This window comes from Sodiomyces alcalophilus (assembly GCF_042370955.1).
Source record: "Sodiomyces alcalophilus JCM 7366 unplaced genomic scaffold ACRALscaffold_1, whole genome shotgun sequence".
Taxonomy (NCBI): Eukaryota; Fungi; Ascomycota; class Sordariomycetes; order Glomerellales; family Plectosphaerellaceae; genus Sodiomyces; species Sodiomyces alcalophilus.
This window is the reverse complement of record NW_027263532.1, coordinates 3,349,067-3,371,518: the sequence shown is the minus strand read 5'-3', so window position 1 is coordinate 3,371,518 and position 22,452 is coordinate 3,349,067. Positions and strand designations below refer to the sequence as shown.

Here is a 22,452-nt window from a genome sequence, read left to right as displayed (position 1 = left end):
TCATTAATCTGACACCTGTCATTGCCGTCATTACACGTCTGGGGTATGATTACATCGTACTCTCCCATACAATACACCGATACACCGCCGGCCTAGGGCTTACCTCGTAGCATATCGTATATGGTTGACCCACCTCCGTTCCTCTCATCACGGACCAACCTGTCCGCTGGGTCTCTCGTAGTGGAGTCGAAGAAGGGGATGGAATCACTTGCTCCCCCACGCGTCCTTATCGTCGGGTCTAGTGTAGCTTCATGACAGAATCCAACACGAGAACGCGGAAGCTCATTGGGTTTCATTCCATGCCCGGTTTATTAGAGGCTACAACGTACGTTGTATGTATGGCCGGGCCCTCCCAACTGCGTATTCATATGTCCCGAATCAAAGAGAAAGCAGAAGAAATGCGTGCTGATCATAACTCGTTAACAAGCTTCGCCGCGATGATGACGGGGGGCCCAATGCTAAATGCTCAGTGTGAACGGGAAGAAATAAGCAAATAAACAATCTCCATGTCAAACCACATCGTCACCACAAGGAGGTTCATTCAATCATCAAGAGAAAGCAATGCCCAGAGTCAAGAAGAGAGAGAAGCGTATCCCAGATACCACATCCCCGAGAGAAAATAAAATAAAAAGCCGCAGAGAACATGACAAGGAAAAAAAGACTTTTTTTTTGGCTCCTATGGTCTCCCTGCCACCCGCTCATTTGGCGAGGTGATCTTCCAAGTCTATCTCGTAAACGCCCGTTGTCGTCCTATCCAGAGGGCTCCATGAATTCCCATTCCCGGTCTCCTGGCTCACAGGATGACATGCCCAATATTCGCCGTTTGATTCCCAGCATGATGATGATGATGTCCTTTTACAAAGAGAAATGTGAGGAAAAGATGGATAAGTATCGGTTGAGAGTAAGAAACCGAAGTAGAAAAAAATTGTAAACTCTTCGAGACCAGCGACCAGCTGTCGAATGCGAAGAGTGAAGAAATGAAATAAAGGAAAGAAGAGAAGAGAAATACGATTGAAACAAAAAGAAACCTGGCTTCTTTCGTTTCGTCTTTCCTTTGAATCAACCGGATGCGAATCGGCCGTGTCGTATCGTCATTGCGTCCCCGTGCCTGTGGCGGGGACGACTATTGAAAGAATGTTTGATACATTTGTGGTGAATCGAAATCAAACGAGTAAAAAAAATAAAAAAATGTGTCGAAATAGGCCGTACGAAGCCGTATGGAAGCTTCTCATAATGGTACAAGAAAGTAAATTGTTGGTCCGAATAAGACAAAGGGAACAAAAAGGCCTGGACGAGGTCTCCAGCGACATCACGGCTGGGGGCTCTCAAAGCCCGACCCCTCCAGGCTCGACTTTGGGCTGACGTTGTTGGGCCGGTTGAAAATGGTCCGCCCGAGCCCTCGCAGCTTGCCGCTGGTATCGGGCTGATCGCCGGGGCAGTCGAGGAGAACACTGTTGACCGGCCCCATCCGGATGTTGCAAAAGAGCGTCGAAAAGAGGTACTGCTCGCCGTTGTGATCAAACAGGGGCAGCGTCCGGTACCCGGGCTTCAGCCCACTCAGCTTGGCCGTAAACGTCGCCACCGGCGGCTTGTCGTTGTACGACTCGCCATTGTGCGACAGCTTGACCGACCACCGGACGAAGATGAGGTCCGGGTACTTGGTCGTCACCCGGAAATCAAACTTGTCGTTGAACGCCGGGTTGAAGCCGTTCTCCCGCATCACCCGCGTCCGGTACTTGAGCGGGCTGTCCGTGGCTAGCGACACCGTCGGGTCCGCGTCCTTCTTGTTCCTCTTGTCGTTGGCGTGGAACACCTCCACCTCGACGTACGGATCCACCGTCCGGCTCGCCGGCATGCCGTTGGGCCGCATCAGCTGCTGCGCCGAGATGACCTCGATGCTGAAGCTGACCTCCTTGCGCTCTCGCTTGCCCGACCACCCTTCCGGCATCACTTGGATTTCGCGCAGCTCGCTGGGCTTCAGCACGTACCCGGAATGGTCCGTGCCGCTGTCGAACATGGCCTGGTTGATCTGCATGCCCGAGTCGAACGTTTGCCAGTTGAGCGCCGCCATCTGGACCCCTCTTCGCCAGTAGAGCACCGGATCAAAGTTGGTCGACGTGTACCGGTACCCGTCCGGGTACACCCGCATCAGATAGCGCATGTTGTGCCGGTCCATGGCGTGCTTGGCCTCCTTGGGTTTGCTGTGCTTCTCGAAGCTCGACTCCATGAAAGAGAAGATGTGGTTGTACGCCTTGGCATCGGGCGTGTCGAACCCGCGGAATTTGACCCCGGCACAGTATACGCCCAGGTCGCCGAGAACCTTGACCGTCTTGGTCGACAACCGTGCTGCAGGCACCATCTCGCCCGCGCTGTCATTATCGCTCGTGCTGCTGCTCAGCGTCTCCTGCACTTCGCCCTCGGTGATGGTGTTGACCCGGCTCTTGTTGGCCAGCCGGCGAGAACTGGTGCTGGTGGGCCCCAGAAGGGGACTCTGTGGCAGCGACTGCGCCGGGATCGGGCTGTTGTCGAGCTGGAGGGGCTTGGTGTACGGCGACGTCAGGCTATTGCCTCGTCGACGGCCCGGTTCGGGCGCCTTGGGCTCCTGTTTCCCTTGAGGCTTCTTGACCTTGATCAGGATACGGTCCTTGAGCTGCTCGGGAGAAGGAAGCTTGTCGGAAGACGGGTCCAAGGGCTCCGTGACGAGACGCGACCCAAACGTCTCCTTCATGATGCGCGCCATGATGGCCTGTTGCACCGGATTGCAGTGCACCTCGAGGGAGATCCACAGCGGGTAACGCGTCTTGACAAAGGCATATTTGTTGATGGTGGTCATGGTCTCCTGGAAGCTGATGGATGTAGTCAGCGTCCGCCCGTGGTTGACCGTGGGTTGGCCGTCGGCGCCATCCCAGCAGTCGACTTCCACGCAGCGGCAGCCACGAGCGAGGGCCGCGATGTAGCCCTCGACGCTCGACAAGCCGGCGACCTGTCGGCCGAGGAGATAGGTGTTGTGGGAGCTGGAGATGAAGTACTCGTTCATGGGCCGGTCCAGCGTGTACTCTTTTGGCTCCGTCTTCAGTGGCAGGTTGAAAGTCGACGTCAGATACGCCGCAAAGGCTGAGTCGTTCATCCTCGGACTGCCGTCCGACGGGGTGGTGGCGCCGAGTCGCTCCGCGTCCTTTGTTCGGAACTTGCGGGCGAACTTGGCGTATATGGCCTCCCAACCAACGGGGTCGGTATCGACATCTTCGCCTTGGACGTTGCGCAGAAAGCCGAGGAACTCGTCCAGAGTGAGCCCGGCCTCGGGGCTCTCCGCCAGCGAGTGGTATACACTCCGAATGTCGTCCCTTCGCTTCATGAATCCCACAAACGTTTGGAACTCAAAGTAGTTCAGCCGGCCCGTCTTGGTCGCATCGGCAGCGTGGAACTTGGCAAAGAGCTGGCTCGGCGAGGCGTGGATGTGCAGTTTGCGGCAGACGTTCTGGACGCCTTCGTAGTCGAGCTCCTCCTCGTCCGGCGAGTGAGGCCTGTCGGCAAACTGCTTCGCCATCTCGCTGCGCCAGTAGTCCCGAATGGCGCGGTCGTTGAAGGCCATGAGCGATGCCATGAGGTCCTGCCGATGCTTCGAGATGGCCTCGAGTGTGGTGACCCAGTTGGAGAATACGCTCGCGTCGTCGGCAATCAGGTGCATCATCTTGCTCTTGGACTTGTCCGGGACGGCGTACAGGATGGAGAACCAGCGGCTCTCTTCCGACTCGGGGACGCCAAAATCCAGCCGATACTGGCGGATATCGGTACCGGTTCTGATCTCTTTGATGTCATCAATATACAGGCACTTGTGGGGACGGGACTTGTCCCAGGAGATCTTGGCAGCATCGGGCTCGAGCACCAGAATGAAACGCTTGGCGCGGTTCTTCTTCGAAACCTTTCTGATCCACGTTCCCTTGAGAAGCTGGAAAGGGATCACTGGACCGGCCGTGGTGCTGCCCGAGGGGCTTGAGCCCGCCACCGACGCGGTAGTGCTGTTCGAGGCCGATTCCTTGAGGGACCCATCGACGCTCAATTGCGACCGGCACTCATCAGGCTCATAGATCGACTCGTCTTCCGAGTCAGTGGGCACAAAGGGGAACTCCGGGGGTGCCGTGACATTGCTGTCGCTCCGGCGGCGGAGCATGCCCGGTCCGACACTGCCGTCCTGACGTGTGGAGGCGGCAGACGATGGCCTGCGCCTGGTGAAAGGCCTAGCCGCCTTGTTGGACAACCGCCTAATCAAGCCGTTGCTCTTGGTGGTGGTGGTGGTGGTGGTGGTGGTAGTGGTAGTGGTGGGGGGAGGAGGTTCCACGGCGCTCGGAGCGGTACTGCTCACGCTCTGTGGCAACGAGGTGTCGCTCGTCTTCCTGGTCAATAGCGACTCGGGCAGTTGGAAGGATCCCGAAGGGACATGATCGTCAAAGGCTTGGTCTCGGTGCGGCTCGGGGGAGGGCTGGGCCGAGCTGCTGCTCGTCATGACGGTGGCGTCAGGAGACATCAGCGGCGACCCCTGCCTCGAACTGGAACCAGCCGAAGACGAGCTGATGGCCGAGGCGGGCATGGGTGGGTGTCGGATGTGGTTGGTGGAGGGATTGTTGGTTTGGCCACAGGTCGGGTGCGCGTGCCTCTGTTCGGCGGTCTGCGTGGTCGTGGTGAAGTTGTGCGATGAAGAGGAAGGATGTGTCAGAGAAGGGTTGGATGGGTGACGTTGTTGTTGTTGTTGTTGTGAAGGAGTGCCAGTGGACATGGTGATGGTGATATAGAGTGCCAGTACGCTGCCAAGGGAGCGTCCTGCGAGGTCCCCTCAAATGAATACAGGGATTTGATCATGCGCTTTTGGAGTTTGCGAGGTGGGTGGATGACGGCATGCTTGACCGATGGGCGTCGTAGAACGGGCTCCTCAGCAGAAGGCTTTCTCAAGACGGCGGGCGGTGGGGCAGTTGCGCCAGAGAGACGATCCCGAGGGGTAGAACAACGCAGAGACCGATCGTGTGAGATGGCTTACACGGCGCGATATATATCAGGGATCCTGAGAGGCAGCTGCAGCGAGGGATGTAGTCGGCCGCCTCGGCGGTCACCGGGGTTCAAGTGACTTGTGGATTGCTAATAAGGGTGAGAGAGAGGGTGGGTGATATGAGATGGTGGTACCTGTACCAGCAGGGAGGGCGGCCGGGGTTTGTTGGTCGACACTCGACAGGGGGAAAGCTGTTGGGAGCCAATTGCGGGAGGAGGATAGTCCCGTCGAGTCTAACGTCTGGATGTTCCCGTCTCTGGAAAACTGACCAGGGACCTCTCTGCGCGCGGTTTCGTACGGTTCCTTCGAGTGGTGAGAGAACCCGCAGGCAGAAAGCGCTGTGAGAGGTGGCAGCCAGGAGGCACGGATGGTATGCAGGTAGCTGGTTTGGGTAGCTCTCCAAGCTGGGGGCCCCTACTGCAGGTAGCTGTAATAGCCGGGTGGTATGTATGTAGATAGTAGGCCAGGATGTACGCCCACAGGCCTCCCAGAGCAGCTATAGTTGCAGCTGCAGTGGCGTCGTTTCCCTCTCGATGGTGCGGTCGCAACTTCAAGGTCCTTGTTCGTGCGCGCTGATCGGCGGGAGGGGGGAAAGCAGGACGGTCTGTTTTCCCTGGGATCTAGGATGTGCACTGCACTGCTGCACGAAACGGATTTTTGTTTTTGGGCGCAAGGGGCGGTTCTGCGGGGTGATGTGCGGCGCGCAGCACAAAGGGCAAGGATATGACTGAAATGACTCGAATAAAATGCAAATCGGATATGCAAGGCGCTGCTGGACTTGAGACGGCCAGGGACTTTGCGGATCAGTGAGTTGCTCCTTTTTCACAGTGACAAGTCTAGTAGCAATGATGCGATGCCAATGCCGTCGCTGTCGTGTCGTTGTCGCTGTCGTCGTCGGTAACCGTTTCTGTCGTTGTGGTCGTCCTTTTTTTTAAGGTGGTGGTTGAAAAAGCATTCGAGTCGAGCCGGGAGCTTAAAGACGATAGGGTGTGCGGTGTGATGGAGCAAGTGGGTGCGCGAAGATTGAGTGGAGGGTGGTGAAAATGCTGGAGGGAGTGTGGCCGCAGCCACGTCTTAAGTTTCTGGGTGTGGGTAGTGGCAGGTTGCCGTTGGCGCAGGAGGTACAACGTACAGCGTACAAGCTAGTGGAATAAAATAGTGCACGTCTCACTAATAAAAAAGGGCCCAAATATTTTTGCTGATTTGAAGTTTCCTAGGGCACTAAAGGAAAATAGGAACGAGGAACGATGAACGAGGAGCGAGGAACAAGAAACTCGGCCCAAGTAAAATATGGCGGGAAAGGTGGGAAAGAAATAGACGGTGGGAAGAACAGTCAGAGTTAAATGGAAAGAGGACAAAAAAGGCAGCCATCAAGCAATCAATCAAATCGTAATCGAGTGGATGGATGATAATGGATGGATGTGAAGTGCCAATGCCAGATGCTGGGACCGACCAGCGGTGGGCGGAAGAAAAAAAAATGTGCGAGTGTCTCCAAGGTTAGAGAGGGAAGGAGCCACCCCGGTCAGAGGGGTGTGGTAATAGGAAAGCGGGGCGTGTGACGAGATATGGGCGCAGTGGTGTCTGTTTTGTTATAACGAGGTACCTCGTACATGATTATTCGTATTGGAACGGGGCTGCTAAGCGGAATGATGTAGATTGCCAAGTCGTGGGTACAAAGTGACCTCGTATACACACACACTTTAAGGGCTCTATTACAAGTACCTTGCCATCATGGATACATTACGACGTACAGTCGGCATAGGTACTGAGTACGTTGCTGTACATGTGTGGACGTGGACGGCGTGGGCGACCCAAAATGCAAGAAGAGTGGAAGAAGGCGGGGTGTCCAGGGGTGCTTGTGCTCGACGGCGCAATGCCGACAGGTACTCAACTCAAGTACTGTCGGCGGCGCTGGGAGCACCTTACTTCGTACAACGTACAACGTAGTTGTACGCATGGCGACAGACCGCCAAGCCATGTACCCACTTCACACAACAAGCCAAGGACCGGCGCCAAGCCCAGCGTAAGGCGCCAAAGCGGGAATTTGGCGAAATCCACAAAAGAAACAGAAAGAAACATGGCTGGTCTCTAGGGCGGGCTCGTCTAAACGTACAAAGTACAACGTACCTACCTACCTAATTGTACGATATAAAAGGGTTCGAGTAAGGCGTGGAAACATCTCATACCGGTACTGCACTTTGCTTATTAGGTAGAGCGTAGTCGCCATGTACGTTGTATTCCCCTTTGTTATCCTTTTTCCGCGCTCTAAATATAAAGTGGCCAGGGATTTAGCACAAAGCCTAATGAATGGCGTAGCAGTAGTAAGGCGTCGGAAATAGCAGAACCCCCAGCCTTGTACACGTGTAACAGGACGCCCGGCTGTGCAGGCTTGGGCGTCTTGTACTTTGTAGGAGACAAGAGAAAGGAGCATGATGCGTCGTCTTCTGACCGTTTGACAAGGACCACGAGAGCCAGAAACAGGAGAACGAATGTCTGTACCTCAAGGAGTGGCACATGTACGGAACTGCAGTGGAGAGAGGAGAGGGGAGCTGCAGGCAAGAGTGTCTGTCTAGGTACTGACTGGTGTTAATTACCAAGTACCTGGTTGACTGAGAGTGGGATTTAGAAGGACTCGGAATATCATTATTTGGGGCGCCATGTCTTGGGGAGTTCTGATCCGAGTCCTTGAAAATCGTGTACCGGACTCGAATAATCAAGAGCGAAACGACATGAAAGGGGGCGCTAATATTACGCTTAAAAATAAAATAAAATAAATAAAAATGATATATACGAATAATAGATAGAATTCTGACTTTAATGAGGTGATAGTGCTAGGCGTAAGCCAGTGATATCACTGATAAGGTCTGATACATCCCTCGACGGCATGTCTCTTACATCGATATGTCTAAACATACGTTGTAGCTGTCTGTACTGAAATCACAGGAGACTCCGGCGTAGGCACCCGTTCTGTGGTGAGATTTGAATGACGCAATGTCCTCCTAGACTCTGTTTTGTAATTGGCAAAGAGGCCTCTCAGCAAAAAATCCTTCCTTATGCGCTACGACCTGGACGCCTTAACTTTGTAATCAAGGCTGGCAGCACCTCTGTAAGTATAGGTATACATGATACAAGTATCCTAGGTACACGCCACAGTATCGTCTTCCGGATCTTCAGCCCATGAAACACTGGTAGCCAGGAACATGGTACCATTCGTGCAACTGTATTTGACCCTCTCTAAATGTGTACCTGTCTGTCTGTCGGCAGGCCCAATGATGCTGCTCATCTCATCATCATCACCTGCCAGGCCAATCCAATCGCATTCCTCCATGCACCGTCTTCCGTCATCACCCCCTCGTGCTTCAGGGTCTCTATTGTTTCCCCTTTTTTCCACTGAAGCTATCACCCAGCTTCTATAGTAGCAGCTTGGCCGAAGCACGCCGGCCGATGTGTTTGCCAACAGGGAGAGTTGCCCTTTCGGCTGACGTTAGTTTATCCTTGCTTCTTCTGTCATTTTGTCGCCGAAGTACGAAGTACGTTGTATATATTTCGAGTCGACGCTGATAGATCGTGGAACGAGATCACTGAATAAGTCCCAACCTGTGGGGAATGTCTCGTTTCAAAATATTTACAACGTACAACGTACTCCCCAAGGCCCATCACGAGGATCAAGTTTAATACTTGATTACAGGGACGGGACGAAAGACCTGGGGTTTGATGACCTGATCAGCGCGAATAGGACGTTGAGCGCAAGACACGGATGCCTTGTATGCAGCAGTATGTGGGTAGCGAAGATGCGACGCCCTGGAGGGATATCCCCATACCTAGGAGCTTAGCTTGGGATACCCTGCCGATCATCTGGACGCCGGCGTATCATCTGCGACATTCCGCGCAATACCATGCACCCCACGCGACTGCCACTGCAATCAGGTCTTACTGAGTACCTTCTGACAACCAGCTGGCAAAGCGTGCCTGTCCTCACGTACATCACTGCTACATCGGCACACTCGGCACATGAGTAAATACTCGCGCGTCTTTCTGGCATTGATGGCCTGCGCAGTCGGTGATATAATGCTGATCGGTCTGAGCGACATGCCAATGAATTGCGGACGCCAATAATCACTGAAGAGAAGCCGAAAACACCACAGGTAGTCGAGTGAAGCCCCATTGTTTGATGACAGCAAATCCGGCTGCCAAGAGATGGATGGTGCCTTGGCTTATCGGTTCCACCACAATTTATTGGCTGGCCGGATGGCCGAAATTAGAGATAATAGGGGCTATTCTTTGTAAAAGGGGGTTAAAAAAGAGGAAAGGGGGAATGAAAGGAGAAGAGGAAAATAAAGAGACAAAAGTGTCGGGCGCGTTGCGACCCTGAGTCACCAGCAGTTACCACATTCCTCTCATTCGCTGCGCGTCTATTTTCCTTCTCCTTACGAAGTGCGAAGTATGAATTCATTACTCCTTACGCGCCTGCTGGGTTTCCCGGTCCCAAAACTTCGTTCGTGTGGAGCCGTACCGAGTCGAAGCATTTTTCTTCCTGCCCAGTCTATGACGTGGCGCTGTACGATGTGGACGCATCGCTGCGTGTGTCATTGACCCCAAGCTCAGGGCCTTGGGACTTGGAATTGTGAACAACTGGCGATGACGGCATTCTCGCGCTGTCATCGGTCCTAGGGCCAAAAATACCGCCAATCGCCTGTTTGAGATGCTACTTACGTTGTAAACAGTGCCGATGCGTGAGGATCCTGTTATTGGGTACGCGACCGGAATAAACCCCAACTCCGGGCCTATCCCGTGGTCCTCCCGACCAATATCGTCACGTCTTCCTGTGTTAGAGAATGCCGCCAATACCTACTTCGTAATTACGCAGCGAGGTGAGACGCACGAAAGCCCATTCCATTCTAGCGGATACGGGCGTCTCCCTAGTCCGCCCGTCTTACGAGACGCGGCCATGGGCTTCATGCCTAAGCTCAATCTCATGGCCGGCCTGTCTTTACGGTCCGCTGGAAGGCCAACTGCAATGACAGCAATAATTCACCCGTCGCAGTCACCTCACCCACCGCACAGAAATCATTGTTATAATTGGGGTACGAAGTACTTGCCCAAATACCCTTGTCCCAGGGGCAGCTGACCGAAACACTGCAAGCGGCATTGGCCGCCCGTTGAGCTGATATGTCATTTCTTGGCGCTGATGACCATGCTCGTTTTCGTTTCGTTTAGACGGCACGGCATTCTTTACCTTTGGTCGGGCATATCGTATTCATACCTGTGTCCAGCCAGCGACACAGGCCTACTCCATGCTCCGTATATAGAGAATGACCGCAGGGCAGACTCCCGATGTCTCCCGCGACATGTACGAAAGTATTTGTGTGTATTATGTATGTCATGGATCGTACTGGCATAATCAGGATGATACATGGGACGAATGATGCGCCGCCTCAGTCGCAGATGGCTCTTCGTCGCAAGCCGGCCATGTGCCTGCCCAACTTGGACGAGCAATTTATCAGGTGAACCCGAGGAATTGGGCCAATGTAGGTGTCAGCACCACTCTCATTCGCCGGCGGCATGCAAGTCGATGTACACTAATACAAGGTGGTACAACGTGCACCGGAGTACTCCTGTTCTGCCGAGGGAACCTCCACACGCTGCCTTTTAGCTGCTACGTTACCTGCCTACAAATAGGTAAGAATAGAGCATGTACCTGGACGGTCAGACAGAGGGCAAGTTAAAAGATTGGACAGAGGCACACAATGGAAGGGCTTGGCTTTCCTGCCGATGATTCCGAGCACAGTCAGAACCCAAGCGCAGGAAAACAAAGAGAGGAATGAAACAGTAATCAAGGGAGACAGAGCGATGACAACAGCCCAAAGAGGGGACCCCTGGTCGTGTTCCATGCCGACCGCATTTTCAAGACTTTTGAGACTACCTATGTACGTTGTACTTCGTACATATCTTGTAGTTGTCCGAGGCTTGTCGCTCTGCCCTCTGTCCAATCACCCTCGCTTATTTCTTTCTGGCCAAGCGCCCTTTATTCCTCTTGGCCGTACGACAGCAAGCACCGGAATGCCCTCACCGCCCCTCACCGCTTACTACTCAGTACGTCGTTGTATGCGGTTGTCGCAATTCTCGGGCGGTGCCCCTCTCCTCGGGAACAGCCTGTCGTAGCGTGTCGGGTACGGTACGTGGGATGGACAAAGGGTGCGGGGATTGAGCAATGGGCTGGGCTGAGGCCAAGACCGCGGGACGCCGATAACCAACCAAATAGGCGGTAATATAGACGTGTTCGTACTTCTCATTGGCTAAACAGGGTTCCACTCTGACGTATTGGGAAATTCCCACTTGGTACATACTCTCCTCCTTTTTTTTTCTTCTTTTTTTTTCTTCTATGAACTCCGGCCCCTGTCGACCCCTCATCGAACCCTGGTGTGAGATTTCTAGAAACGTGTCACGAGGACTTGGGAAGAAAGGAAGAAAGGGATAAAGAAATGTCTCGGAGAGAACGGCCGAGTTGGCGATACAGCACGACACACGGGAAATGGCTCATCTCAAGCGCCTGAGATGTCCATTCCCAGTGGTGCACACAACATCCGCCAGCACTTCGACAGCTACTTGCCGTCCCATGCCATGCGTGGGTCGTGGGGGCGAAGGAAACCTGACGATGGTGATGGTTGATGGTGATGATGAGGGCCTGCAGGTTGCTGTTTACTAACTACCTAGAGTGTGTGAAAATCGCCAGCTCCTACGAGCAGGTCATTCTGCACGCCCCGAGCTCCACCAGCATAATGCAATAGGCCTAACCGACCATCACGGAATAATTTGTCACTTGTCGTCGCTGGCCAAGCCGTGTCGTGACCGACCACGTTTAGCATAGCATAACTGGCCCAGTCCGAAAACGAAGCGGGATAAAGACAAACTTACTTCACGGCACGTCTCCTCCCAGCACCGATCGTCGTCGCGTCAAGCCAACTTGACACCCAAAGGGATCACACGCTCGTCCTATTTCTTCCGCGGCCGAACCTATCAGCATGCTCGCCTCTGACTCCCGGCCTTCGATGTGCGTTCACTGCCCCCTCTGAATGCCCTTCAATGAAAGCAGTCCTGGTTGGCGGATGGCGGGGACTAGCCGTGATTGTCCTATTCAGCACAAGTCCACTTCCATGTTACCGTCACCTACCGCCAAATCCACCACGGATGACCAGTCCAACATGGGGGTTTGTATCTACGAGTACTCGTTGCATGTAAAGAGCTACAGTGACTAAACACAACTTGAGGCTTCCCGTCCGCCCAGTGTTCTCTTCCCTTTCTAGGGCACGAACCCACCCTCCCCTTTTCCTCGAGGCCGCGCAGCATTTCATCAACAACCGTAAACACCGATGGACCTTGCAGCTATTCACTAGGCCGGGCAAGCAAATAATTGGCACTATACCTAGCCCTAGCCGCCTCTGGTGATATGCTCCGGATTTCCAGCCGGACGGAGAACACTGAAACTCCTTATTTTAGTTCCCGTTGGCTCTTGACTCTGTCTCGGCACTAAATTTCATTCGTCCATTCGGCGGACTGCCCGGCCACCCTTTCTGCCCCATTTGTATCGCGTCGAGGGACAATGGCGATGCCGTCTTTCCCGTACCAAGCAATCCATTCGTTTTGCAATCCAAAGCAGACGGCCCTGGTTCCCCCTTCTCATCTAACTGAACCAACAGGACGATGGCCCCGAGCAGGATGTACGCTGCCAGGGTCGCCAAGCCTTGCACATGACCTGGCAGGGAGAGGCACAGCAAAAAGTCCCTTACGAAGTACGCCGAACGACAAGGAGAGGCATTGCGGATGGACGTACTGAGTACAGCGTAAAGTGCAGTATTCATTCGCATGTACTTAGTACTCAATACCTACCCAAGCTCAGGAAGCATGCATCTCCGCCAAAGCAGCATGGTGTGTTTTTTTCCCGGATGATTTGCTTGCGTGCAGAAATGCAAAGTGGCGGCGCGTCCGGCGGTATCTAGCTAGATGAGACTATTACCGACGAGTAAACCAGGTGCGACGGGGTTCACGACAAACATACGATGGCCACAAACGCACCTCTTTGGGACCTCGGATCACGCGCCCTCGTTCAGGACCGCAGCAATTTACTTCCTCCGCATTCCCACCCACTCGCGCCTCGGGATTTACGACCTAGCTACCTCGCATCTGCATGGCACCTGGTCCTATTTCTAACCGTATATATATATATATATAAGGAGATATGACGAAAATATATGTGTGTTCGCCAAACAGCGGATTGATGCCTCATGCACCACATGCAGCGACTGGAGTTCAGTTCTCCTCTCCGCCTCTTCCGTCTGGCCACGCTGTTCCCGAGTACTGTGATGATGTTGCGTTTCGCATCGCAGGGTCGTATTCAAGTTTCGACTGTCCATCCCGCCAACGCGCGCGGGGCACATGACAGAGCCCACGATGCAGCGCAGGACCGGGGAAAATGGGCGGGAAAAAAAAGAAAAAGACAAAGAAGAACGGAAGAAAGAAACGGGATCGTGCTCCACGATGGAGACTCGGTCTCCTTATCCTACCTACATTATCTTGCTACAAGGAATTACCAAAGTGAGAAAGGGAAAAAAGGGGAAAGAAAAGAACCCTACCCTTTTTTTTTTCGCCTCGCGGTGGGAGAGGTTTAGGGGTAACTCTCCCCCCACGAGAATGCTGCATCTGTCTTTGCGTGGGTAATTCGGCTCTCCGTGGCGCATATCGAGATGATGCGACTATGCGGCTAATTCAATTGATCGTGCAAGCTAGGCGGTCACCTTTCTTCCGCATACGAATACGCTACTGGGTGTTTCCTTCCCCGTGTACTTAGTACAACGTACGAAGCATTCCTCTGACAAATCTCTTGCCGCCCCCTTCTTTCTTCTCCTGGTTAGATTTGTATGTATAATCACTTCTGCTGCGGGTGGGTGCTGCGCAATTGCATGTCATGGGGTTAATCAACCCCCAGGTGTAGGGGTTGTCCTGGCACGTGGTCGATGTCTGCATAACATTGTTGCAGCGCGCATTGCAACATTGCGTCAAGAAGGGGTAATTATTCCATTTGTCTACCTTGATGAATTGAACGAGGAGGATTTGAAGAATCGCTTTTCAACCTTGATACGAATTCGTTCAGACCAAGCTTGCTTGCACCTACCGAGGTGACCAAGTCTCAAGAAACTCGCCTATCTACCTAGCGCATACATCGTCCTCGTGTACGTTGTACAACGTACACTACTCAAATCTGCTGAATAAGGTAATTAGCCATCAAGGTAAGGTATAATGGTTATACCTACCCAGTACTTAGTACGTAATTTACCACTCGGCTCTATTACATAACTGGTAGCCACAGCGTTTGCCTTGCCTCGGCCAAGTCGCAGGTGGTTGAATTATTCCTGCACTAAAAAGTACGTTGTACTGCAAAGTACTTTTCGTAGTAATTATCATAAAGGTAATACGTTGTATTTGTTGGAGGGGATGCCGATACCTGAATGTTCACGGACTATAATTACTCCAATGTCCAGGGGGCCAAGGGCAGGAACAACACTGCAATAGCACCTTCCTCATGACCCGACCTGCTTATTCTGGTTCAATGCGACCTTTCTTGCCGACACGAATACATACTAGCTATTATTGCATAACTTCCTCTAACGACAATCTTTGACATTCAGGTTGCTTTACGCAGGGGCTTGGTCCTTGCTCACCCCACGCTCGGCATCCGCCAATGTCACCCCAGTTTCTGCCCTTTCCACCATCAATACGACATTGAAGAGTACAAGTTCTCTCTTCTCGACAAGCAAGGTCATTCATGGGTATGAGTATCTCTCCTCGCACTACAAAGTACGACTCAATGCATTACGAATGCATGACCACACCGCCATCGAAACACCTCAATGTCTGCCTTCGATCAATATTGGGAAGAAACAATAGAGTCGAGGTACTATCAAGTGTCCTGCGCTCACCACGTTTATCAAATCTACGAGGGAGCATTTCCACGGAATCAGCTTTCTTCCCACTAATCAGAGGTTGGTGGCCTTCGCATGGCATGCAAATGTGTCTCTGTCTCTCGCAAGTTGCTGTTTCCCCTCCCCACTACATCTCCGTATGGCGAGGTTGATGCAATCAACAGCGGGAGGGCCCGTCGGCGAGGTGCAGTTTCCCACCCCATCATCACAATGAGCAACACCGCACTAGAGATGCTGTGGCATCAGTATCCATCGGCGCTGACTGCCTTGTTCGGAATGCGTCCGTCCTGGATGGTGCGTGGGAAGCACAAGCAGCTGCAGCAGACTGCTACAGCTTTTCTTGCTCGTCGTCTGAACGACATACCTGATAGCTGTCCGCCTCCTCTCCGCGATATGCACGCCAGTGACAACGTCGCATTCTTCGCCTTGGCACGGCATACTCAGAAGATCAAAGCCCTTACACCAGTTATTTGACGCGGAATGGCGTAACCGCTGGCTACAGTGCCAAATAGGAAGACGTTTAGCCAAGATACCGCACCATTCCTCTGCGTTCTATGTGCAAACATTTTCTGTCTCTTCACTTCGCGTCGCAATTTGCCAGTAACTGTTGACGACTCGTACCCCAGAGGCACGCAGATGGCCTGACCGGCCGTTTAGCCTTCCCTTGGGGCTAGCGTTTCAACTGAGGGGACAATGGAATCGGTCATCCTCTCTCATTTCGCCCGAGACGCCCAGAAGTGCATGTATGAGGAGGGTTTGTGCTGGCAGTGGGAAGAGGCGGGCGAATTCAGGATCCCCGACATGCACCTCGGACGCCAATCCATGTCGGCACGGCTCCGTCTTTGATGGGTTTACCGCGGGAGATGAAGGATCTCCCTAGTCTCCATCCAACTAATTGTTTTGCGGGCTCGGCTTGTATCATGACTTTTCGACGCCATGTACGACGTACGCTGTAACACGGACTGGGCTGCAAACAACCCGGGCCCTTATCAATCTCGCGACTCGGCCCCCAATTAGGACAAGACGCTTGGAGATTACGATGCACAATCGTCACTCATTCTTTCCATCGCCGAGTCGAACGCATTCGGAAACGCACTGCGCTCTGTCTAGGAACCCCGCCCCAATTTTACTTGTGTTAACGCGCGCGCGGCGTGCGGCAAAGGTTGCGGCCGCCAATTCCCACATATGACAGCGCGCGCTCGGTCATATGTATGCACATCATCATCATCTGCATATCGGTTGCCCGTCCGAGGATTACTCGCATTAGGGCAACGCGGGAATGGAAAGAAGATCAAAACAATCACCCCGACGTCTCAGCAGAAAATTGACAAGGGGCTGTGGCGATTATTCCCATACCATACCTATACGATACGAAGTAATCAGTAATCGCTATATCAAAGTTCTTTGGTTCCCGTCATGGCGCTCCCCTGGTTCAAGGTTAGCGTCATGCAACTTCCGCGGTAGACGCCTCGAGGCTCGTCTTGGAGTCGACCCAGCTGGGCGAATGGTTCGTCTCTTTAATTACCCATCAAAGGGACAACCTTTACCAATATACATACAACGTATGTTGTAGGTATCCTCGACCCTCGAACCCCGGGGCCCACATCGTTTCCATCGCATTCAACGCGGAGAACAGTGAACACGAATACCCCGACAAACACCAAGCAGAGCTCTTTCTCGCCACTCGTCTTGTCGTAGTAGTCTTTCTTATCTTACGTCCTCGAGTCGGGAGGAGCGGTGATAGAGTCTGGCTGCTTCAGCCTTCTCATAACCGCGCAATTTATCTAGAACCATTCCCTTCCCTTCCCCTTTCTTGTGCTCCCAACGATGGCGAGCTGCGCGCCCCCTGGAACCGAGGGACCAGGCCCACCCCGGTCGAAATGCAGATCACCCCACATCCCACCCTGTCAGCCGGGTTTTACACTTCTTGTCGTCCAGTGAGACGCGTCGCCTCAGAAATGTGGAGTGGGAAAAAGGATGGTAGTCAGGGGTAAAGGGAGGGTGTGTGGAGACTGCCGACTGACGTGTGGCTCTCTGGTTGGTCTCCATGATGGCGGCGGCCTGGGCAACTTCCTCTTTGCGGGAGATGCCAAGGGATACTTTGATTCGATTGCAACCTCCGAGTGCGGGACGGCCAGGCCAGGCAGCACATACGAGCTGATGATCCTTATTTGCACCTTTCTCCTCCCTCCCGCAGTCAGGTCAAGTTGGCCGAGCTCCTCACCCCGAGCCGTGGTCAACCACCACTTCCCTTGTTGATACAGACATGACAGCTGATCACTTTGCCGACCTACGTCATCTGGCGGCCAGTCGCGACTCGTGGGCGTCGCTTGAACTCACCACCTCTCACGTCATTGTTCTTCGTTTGGCTACTTGGCATGGCATATTCTCCAGCAGAAAGTGCTGTCCATGCAGGCATTGAACATACCTAGGGTTTCATGGCGTGATACAAGGCGCGATCGGTCCTCAGTTCCCACGAAAGCAAACAGCTCAGCAGTGATCTGAGATCAGACGGGATGACTTCAGTGGCGGGGTGTCGATTCGGAGACGTTAGCAGCAGTAAGTTCTTGCTGCTACTCCATCCAGTCGACTGGTCAAGGCGGGCAAGCGAGTGTCTAAGCAGCCCAGGGCATGCAGTGCGCAACTTGCGCGACTCTGCTGTACTCAGTACTCACCCCAACAAAGATGCACGGGAACTTCACTTCTGCACGAGAAGACGGAAAGGAAGGAAGTCATCTTTTCTATTCCAGCTGCGGCGATACCAGATGCGGGGCGTCGTGCCCTATACCCTGATGTTCTCTTCAGGCCGCTGGTTTGTTGCATTCTGCTGGCCTTCACATGCGCTTCGCATCGAGATAATGGAATGAAGCTGTACGACCGCAGAGTGGCCGATATTGGCCTTGCCTTATCAGTCCATGTCCACACCGGTCTGGTTGCCTCCCAGGGGGCATCTTTCCTGTGTTTCGCGTCCTTGGGACACCGCATACTGGGAAGAGCATCGTAACCCCTGTCAGGAGGTACGTATTCTGCAATCTATGCGACTGGCGTCCCAGGGGCGCGGCGGCGGTGTGCAGGGGCTCTATAGGGCCTCCAGTGGAGTGGTGCGGCGAGGCGGCGAGGAAACACAAAGTGACCGTCTCACCGAGGAGTCACGCGTCGATATTTGACTTGTCGAGACCCGGCATAGCATGGGATACGTGACCTGCTTCGAGGCTTATCCCGGCCGAAAAGTGAGAGAAGGCCGTCTTGACATGCTGGCTGGAGCGCGCCAGTTGGGAAGTTCTTCGGCATCAGCTCCTCTACCAGCTTGAAGTATTCTCCAAGCTGCGCCAGCAAGGACTGGACAGCAGAGGATAGCCCTGCGGTATTGGATCTGCTTTAGGCCGGACTGATCCTCCTTGGCCATGCTCGCCTAAGTCCCATCGGACTGTCGCCATCCTGGGGGGTTGCTGACGCCGATCGGGTGGACAATGCGCGTTGGATCACAGACATCAACCGTTGCCTATGTTAGCCCCAATGCGACGAGGGCTGGGAGTCATTTCGCGACATTGTTGGGACGATCCACGCTGCATACATATTGCTGTATGTTGGCCGGTAAACTTGCCTGGGGATGTCCGATTTAGATGGATGCCGCGCCGATGTGGAGCATTGCGGCGCCTATATTCGTCTCCATGTCTCGACATTCTGTTTGTCTGTTCTTGGTGAGAAGTTCGATGAAGGCCAAATCTGACAGCCCACATGTCCTTTTTTTTTCTTTTTTTTTTCTAATTACTTCTTTCTTTGTCCCCTTGTTGTCGGACAGGAATAGCGACTAGGGTGGCCGAGCTCCCTTAGCCCGCTTGTTTCGCTCTGACGAAGCTGTACGACATAGAGCAGCAGGCCCAAGCGAACGAGCGAGCCAGATCGTTTTCCCCTTTCCAGCCAGCCCAACGCATCGCCATTTTCCTGGTTGTTTGTTTTCGTCTTCAGTTTGTGGCTTGCCAAGTTCTGCTACGACTTGGCACAGGCGGCAACAAAGGCAAATAAGGGATCATTGTCTGTGCTGCTGGACATCTACGACACGGCTTAACGGTGTAGCCTTGGCCTCGGTGGGAAATCCCAAGGGGCCTGAGGCTAGCCCACGGTGACGGCCAGGTAACGGATTGCCCTCTTGTGTAGGCCTCGGTTCCCAGCCCCCTACCATTAGGGCTCTGCGCGGTACCAGTTGGAAGACTGGCCCCCTGCCAGCCGACCAGGGAAGTGGTAATGAATAGAGGACTGGGCGCATAAATACCGTACGATCAGGGCGGTTCATCCAGTCCCAAAAAAAACTCATATGGCGGACACATGAGTCCGTGCTCATAGAGGCGTGCGGCCCCACGAGCGCATGCGAGCCTGACGGGGGAATATCGACCTCCGTCAAGAATCCAGGCAACGCTGCCTTGCTAGTGCATGGCATGGGTTGAGATTCGGGCTCCCCTACGATTAGTAGTGTAGCATGAGAGCACACCTCACGCAGAGTTGGGGATACTGTCATGGGGTCTTTCGGCGAGTTACCCAGGCGCTACTACACAGGTTATACATGACTGCTATTCGTAGCATGTGCGCGCGGCCATGGGTCGATGGATTCTCCGGCGTTCGTGTCTGCACCAGCACCAGCACCAGCACCAGCATCAGCATCAGCATCAGCATCAGCATCAGCATCAGCATCAGCATCAGCCCAGATCTCGATGCCATGCACGCTTCTCATTAAGCCGGACATCGCGTGACCGTGCCAGCAGGAAAGTAGAGACATGGGTATACAAGTAAGAGCAGGGGGTTGAGATTGAGCGCAGCTAATGCAAGGGTAGGTGTAGCTCTAGCTCGTACGCGGGTCATCAATTAGGCCCGGCGCGCTGGCTCGACGGACGGGAGGGAGGGGGGGGGGGGGGGGTCTTGCGGGTAGGTATCTGGACTGACTCCTCGGCCCTGGCGACATCGACATGGTCCGTCCCTCAAGGCCAAACAGGGTTCACAAAGGTGGCAGAGCCTGCCCATGATCAAAGCGCCTTTTGTGCTTACAACGTACAACGTACCATCTGCACTAACCGCACTTTCTACTTTCAAGAAGCAGAATCCCAGGTTTTGGATCTGATGCGCTACAATGGGACAGGGCGACGTGAGGAATGTAGTTAGCCGAAGCGACGCGACGCGAGGTGAGCTGGTGTGGGGTGAGAGCAGATGAGATGATTGATAAGCCTAGCCAGCTTGAGGTACAGACATGGGTGTGTAAGCTTGGGATAAGGGCGAACGAAGATGTCTTGTTGTAGGAGGCACGGACAGGGTCGGCGGGCAGGGCAAGCAGGGCAGGACAGGGGCAAGACAGGGGCAGGGGCAGGGGCAGAGCAGAGCAGAGCGAAGGACAGGGGAACACACAACATCGAGATTTGAGTGGGCAGCCATGGGAACCGAACTGCTTTTGCTGCGGATTAGCAGCTGGGAGGGCTGGGTTACACGGCGTCCAGACTTCCTTTCCAACTTGTCCCCGGCCATGTCCTCGGCGTTTGTCGGTCTGACCGCATGTCACCACGTCTCTGGGCTTGATATGAATGCGGGGAGAAGGTCGTCTGGCAGGCAACTGTGCATGTTTCTGACGAAAAGGGGCATGGCGGAGATGGAGCGGCCGTCTTTGCCCATTCTGACCCGTTCGCTCCATGGACGTCGTCGTCTCCACGTACATGCAACGTGGGCTGTCATGCAACGAAACAGCTACAAGGGAATTAGACGGGATGGATTCGCAGAGCTGGGTGAGGTCTAATTCGCAGGGCACGGGCCAGTGGACCTTCTTTTTATTGTCCGACCTTTCTGATCCCCCCGGCCGTTCGTCTTTCTCCGTCTTTCCCTCCCGTTACCTTTACCCTGGACTGGCATAGCGGCGTCCGTGGCCAGCAAGCCTCGTCGCGTCCAGACTTGACGGGAAGAAACAGGCATATAACTAGCCAGGGGCCGGAAGTGGAGTCAGTTTTTTCGGAGCCAGAACCGACGATATGGGTTTAGACCGATCGGCTTCCCCCCGGAGCTTCGAGTAGTGGCGCGGTGCCGTGTCTATAATGCGTGTGCTGGAGCGCCCGAGGAATGGCCACGGAGGGGACTAGGACCGGGGTTCTCCGGATGGTTGGATTGTGGTGAATCCACCATCACAGTTGCAGGAGGAACGGGGTGGGAAAAGATGGGGAGAAGGCGGCATGCCGAGGACAGGGGCATGATGACGGACGATGTGCAACGAGGTCAGGTGAGCGGTGAGCTTGCATAACAGCCATCTGGGTGAATAAAGAGCTGCCTGGACCCCTGCTTACATGCATGAGTTTGGAGTAGCTCTGATATGGGGATCTGTTTGTTGGGGTGATATGGGTTGTTTTTGGATGCCGGCCGGCAACTGGAGCTGACGAGGGACAAGGGGCAACGAACAAGGGGGTGTGGAGGGGGGTTTGGTGGAGGATTCGGCGCAGATGTCCAGGAGGGACGAAGGAAGAGGCGTGCTATAGGATATAAGGATATGATCGACGAAGAGCGGCTCCTTTGACGCCTTGTCTGTGTAACGCTGGGCGACGTTCAAGGTCATGGTCATGGGTTGGTGGTTGTCCTGTTGGTTGTTTCCCTGAAGCAGTCTCACTGTACTATTATTACTATTCTTATTGCTACTACCATTACCATTGCTGTTATTACCATGATCGTTACTGCGATTCCGACTGACTATATTCCCTGTTATGATATTGTGGGATCAGCCCCGGCTGACAAGCTGGTATAGCTGTGCTGTGCTGTGCCGTCTGCCACGACACCCCCACAAAGCAAGCTACCACTTATACATATGCCATGTCTTATATACACTGATCAATGGCACCTCATGCAGTGAGCCGCGCGATGGGAAGGGATGGAGGTGAGGGGAAAGTGTGGTTTCGATTTGCAATTCGTTGATCCATCTATGCATTTCTCCCACAGGCGGTGCGAACGGGGGGGGGGGGGGGGGGTGCGATCGGGCCCAAGGGGTGTAAGAGGGAGAGGATGATGGACGAGGTGGCTGCCGGTGGCGTGGTCTGATCAACGCCTCATGCTTTGTTCGCTATACCCCCTGAGCTCGGTCAACGCAGAGGGAAATTGGGATCATCTGCCTTTCCTGTTTAGGAGGGATGGACGGACGATGGGAGATGCATAGAGATGTCGACATGACTTGCTGCGCCATCGACCCAGTACTCACTCTTTAGGCTGTATGTTTTGAGAATCAACTTCTGGACCTCCTTTCCCTTGAACCACTGCTGTCGAGTAACCAACTCGATATCTTTCTGGAGTCCGTTGCTCTTAGACCACCCCATACCTTCCAGGCAGCTATAGCCGCCCGTGTCTGGCGTGTCGTCTGCACTGCAACGAGGTGGTGTCGACATGTCATCCTTACATGCCGTCAGTAAGCGAGCATGGTGT

The 22,452-nt window shown here is 53.9% G+C and overlaps 8 protein-coding genes across 8 annotated transcripts; 4 read left to right on the top strand and 4 right to left on the bottom strand.

The window, feature by feature from the left end:
- Positions 1-1,309: 1,309 nt before the first annotated feature.
- On the bottom strand, positions 1,310-4,774 carry ACRALDRAFT_2039086 (uncharacterized protein; the record flags this gene model as incomplete). Its single annotated transcript, XM_071020927.1, has 2 exons — positions 1,310-4,279; positions 4,364-4,774. 2 exons carry the CDS (start codon positions 4,772-4,774, stop codon positions 1,310-1,312), a joined length of 3,381 nt encoding a protein of 1,126 aa, XP_070879477.1.
- A 2,471-nt stretch (positions 4,775-7,245) lies between these two features.
- ACRALDRAFT_1090989 (uncharacterized protein) lies at positions 7,246-8,251 on the bottom strand (the record flags this gene model as incomplete). Its single annotated transcript, XM_071019543.1, has 6 exons — positions 7,246-7,341; positions 7,403-7,590; positions 7,623-7,725; positions 7,913-7,972; positions 8,004-8,073; positions 8,193-8,251. 6 exons carry the CDS (start codon positions 8,249-8,251, stop codon positions 7,330-7,332), a joined length of 492 nt encoding a protein of 163 aa, XP_070879476.1. The 3' UTR covers positions 7,246-7,329.
- A 28-nt stretch (positions 8,252-8,279) lies between these two features.
- ACRALDRAFT_205592 (uncharacterized protein) lies at positions 8,280-11,266 on the top strand (the record flags this gene model as incomplete). The annotated part of the gene is made up of 21 exons (XM_071021750.1): positions 8,280-8,414; positions 8,502-8,524; positions 8,566-8,571; positions 8,632-8,710; positions 8,778-8,968; positions 9,006-9,020; positions 9,058-9,097; positions 9,127-9,194; positions 9,220-9,245; positions 9,422-9,665; positions 9,713-9,736; positions 9,780-9,793; positions 9,874-10,027; positions 10,086-10,152; positions 10,185-10,405; positions 10,447-10,545; positions 10,581-10,615; positions 10,652-10,720; positions 10,796-10,828; positions 10,880-11,204; positions 11,236-11,266. 21 exons carry the CDS (start codon positions 8,280-8,282, stop codon positions 11,264-11,266), a joined length of 1,899 nt encoding a protein of 632 aa, XP_070879475.1.
- Positions 11,267-11,441: 175 nt separating this feature from the next.
- ACRALDRAFT_2056533 (uncharacterized protein) lies at positions 11,442-12,476 on the top strand. Its single transcript, XM_071021771.1, has 2 exons — positions 11,442-12,092; positions 12,327-12,476. The coding sequence occupies exon 1, from the start codon at positions 11,574-11,576 to the stop codon at positions 11,745-11,747; it is 174 nt and encodes a 57-aa protein (XP_070879474.1). The 5' UTR covers positions 11,442-11,573; the 3' UTR covers positions 11,748-12,092; positions 12,327-12,476.
- A 2,197-nt stretch (positions 12,477-14,673) lies between these two features.
- Positions 14,674-15,531, top strand: ACRALDRAFT_1059746 (uncharacterized protein). The gene has a single exon (XM_071016093.1). It carries the CDS (start codon positions 15,229-15,231, stop codon positions 15,490-15,492), a length of 264 nt encoding a protein of 87 aa, XP_070879473.1. The 5' UTR covers positions 14,674-15,228; the 3' UTR covers positions 15,493-15,531.
- A 7-nt stretch (positions 15,532-15,538) lies between these two features.
- On the bottom strand, positions 15,539-16,203 carry ACRALDRAFT_205594 (uncharacterized protein; the record flags this gene model as incomplete). Its single annotated transcript, XM_071021751.1, has 5 exons — positions 15,539-15,570; positions 15,600-15,632; positions 15,702-15,779; positions 15,826-16,019; positions 16,073-16,203. 5 exons carry the CDS (start codon positions 16,201-16,203, stop codon positions 15,539-15,541), a joined length of 468 nt encoding a protein of 155 aa, XP_070879472.1.
- A 22-nt stretch (positions 16,204-16,225) lies between these two features.
- On the top strand, positions 16,226-19,271 carry ACRALDRAFT_205595 (uncharacterized protein; the record flags this gene model as incomplete). Its single annotated transcript, XM_071021752.1, has 18 exons — positions 16,226-16,256; positions 16,286-16,355; positions 16,419-16,455; positions 16,483-16,529; positions 16,592-16,983; positions 17,030-17,224; positions 17,283-17,418; positions 17,489-17,551; positions 17,605-18,018; positions 18,072-18,215; positions 18,283-18,382; positions 18,436-18,463; positions 18,530-18,600; positions 18,642-18,758; positions 18,853-18,969; positions 19,004-19,057; positions 19,096-19,141; positions 19,177-19,271. 18 exons carry the CDS (start codon positions 16,226-16,228, stop codon positions 19,269-19,271), a joined length of 2,157 nt encoding a protein of 718 aa, XP_070879471.1.
- A 37-nt stretch (positions 19,272-19,308) lies between these two features.
- ACRALDRAFT_205596 (uncharacterized protein) lies at positions 19,309-21,851 on the bottom strand (the record flags this gene model as incomplete). Its single annotated transcript, XM_071021753.1, has 18 exons — positions 19,309-19,328; positions 19,379-19,442; positions 19,508-19,561; positions 19,585-19,723; positions 19,758-19,855; positions 19,953-19,990; positions 20,013-20,053; positions 20,091-20,481; positions 20,516-20,603; positions 20,632-20,704; positions 20,739-20,841; positions 20,902-20,945; positions 21,021-21,095; positions 21,135-21,296; positions 21,333-21,634; positions 21,679-21,692; positions 21,731-21,803; positions 21,843-21,851. 18 exons carry the CDS (start codon positions 21,849-21,851, stop codon positions 19,309-19,311), a joined length of 1,788 nt encoding a protein of 595 aa, XP_070879470.1.
- Between the last annotated feature and the right edge of the window lie 601 nt (positions 21,852-22,452).

Coding starts and splice junctions, on each gene's coding strand:
- ACRALDRAFT_2056533 (XM_071021771.1), top strand. CDS start 11,574: ATGGCTCATCTCAAGCGCCTGAGATGTCCATTCCCAGTGGTGCACACA.
- ACRALDRAFT_1059746 (XM_071016093.1), top strand. CDS start 15,229: ATGAGCAACACCGCACTAGAGATGCTGTGGCATCAGTATCCATCGGCG.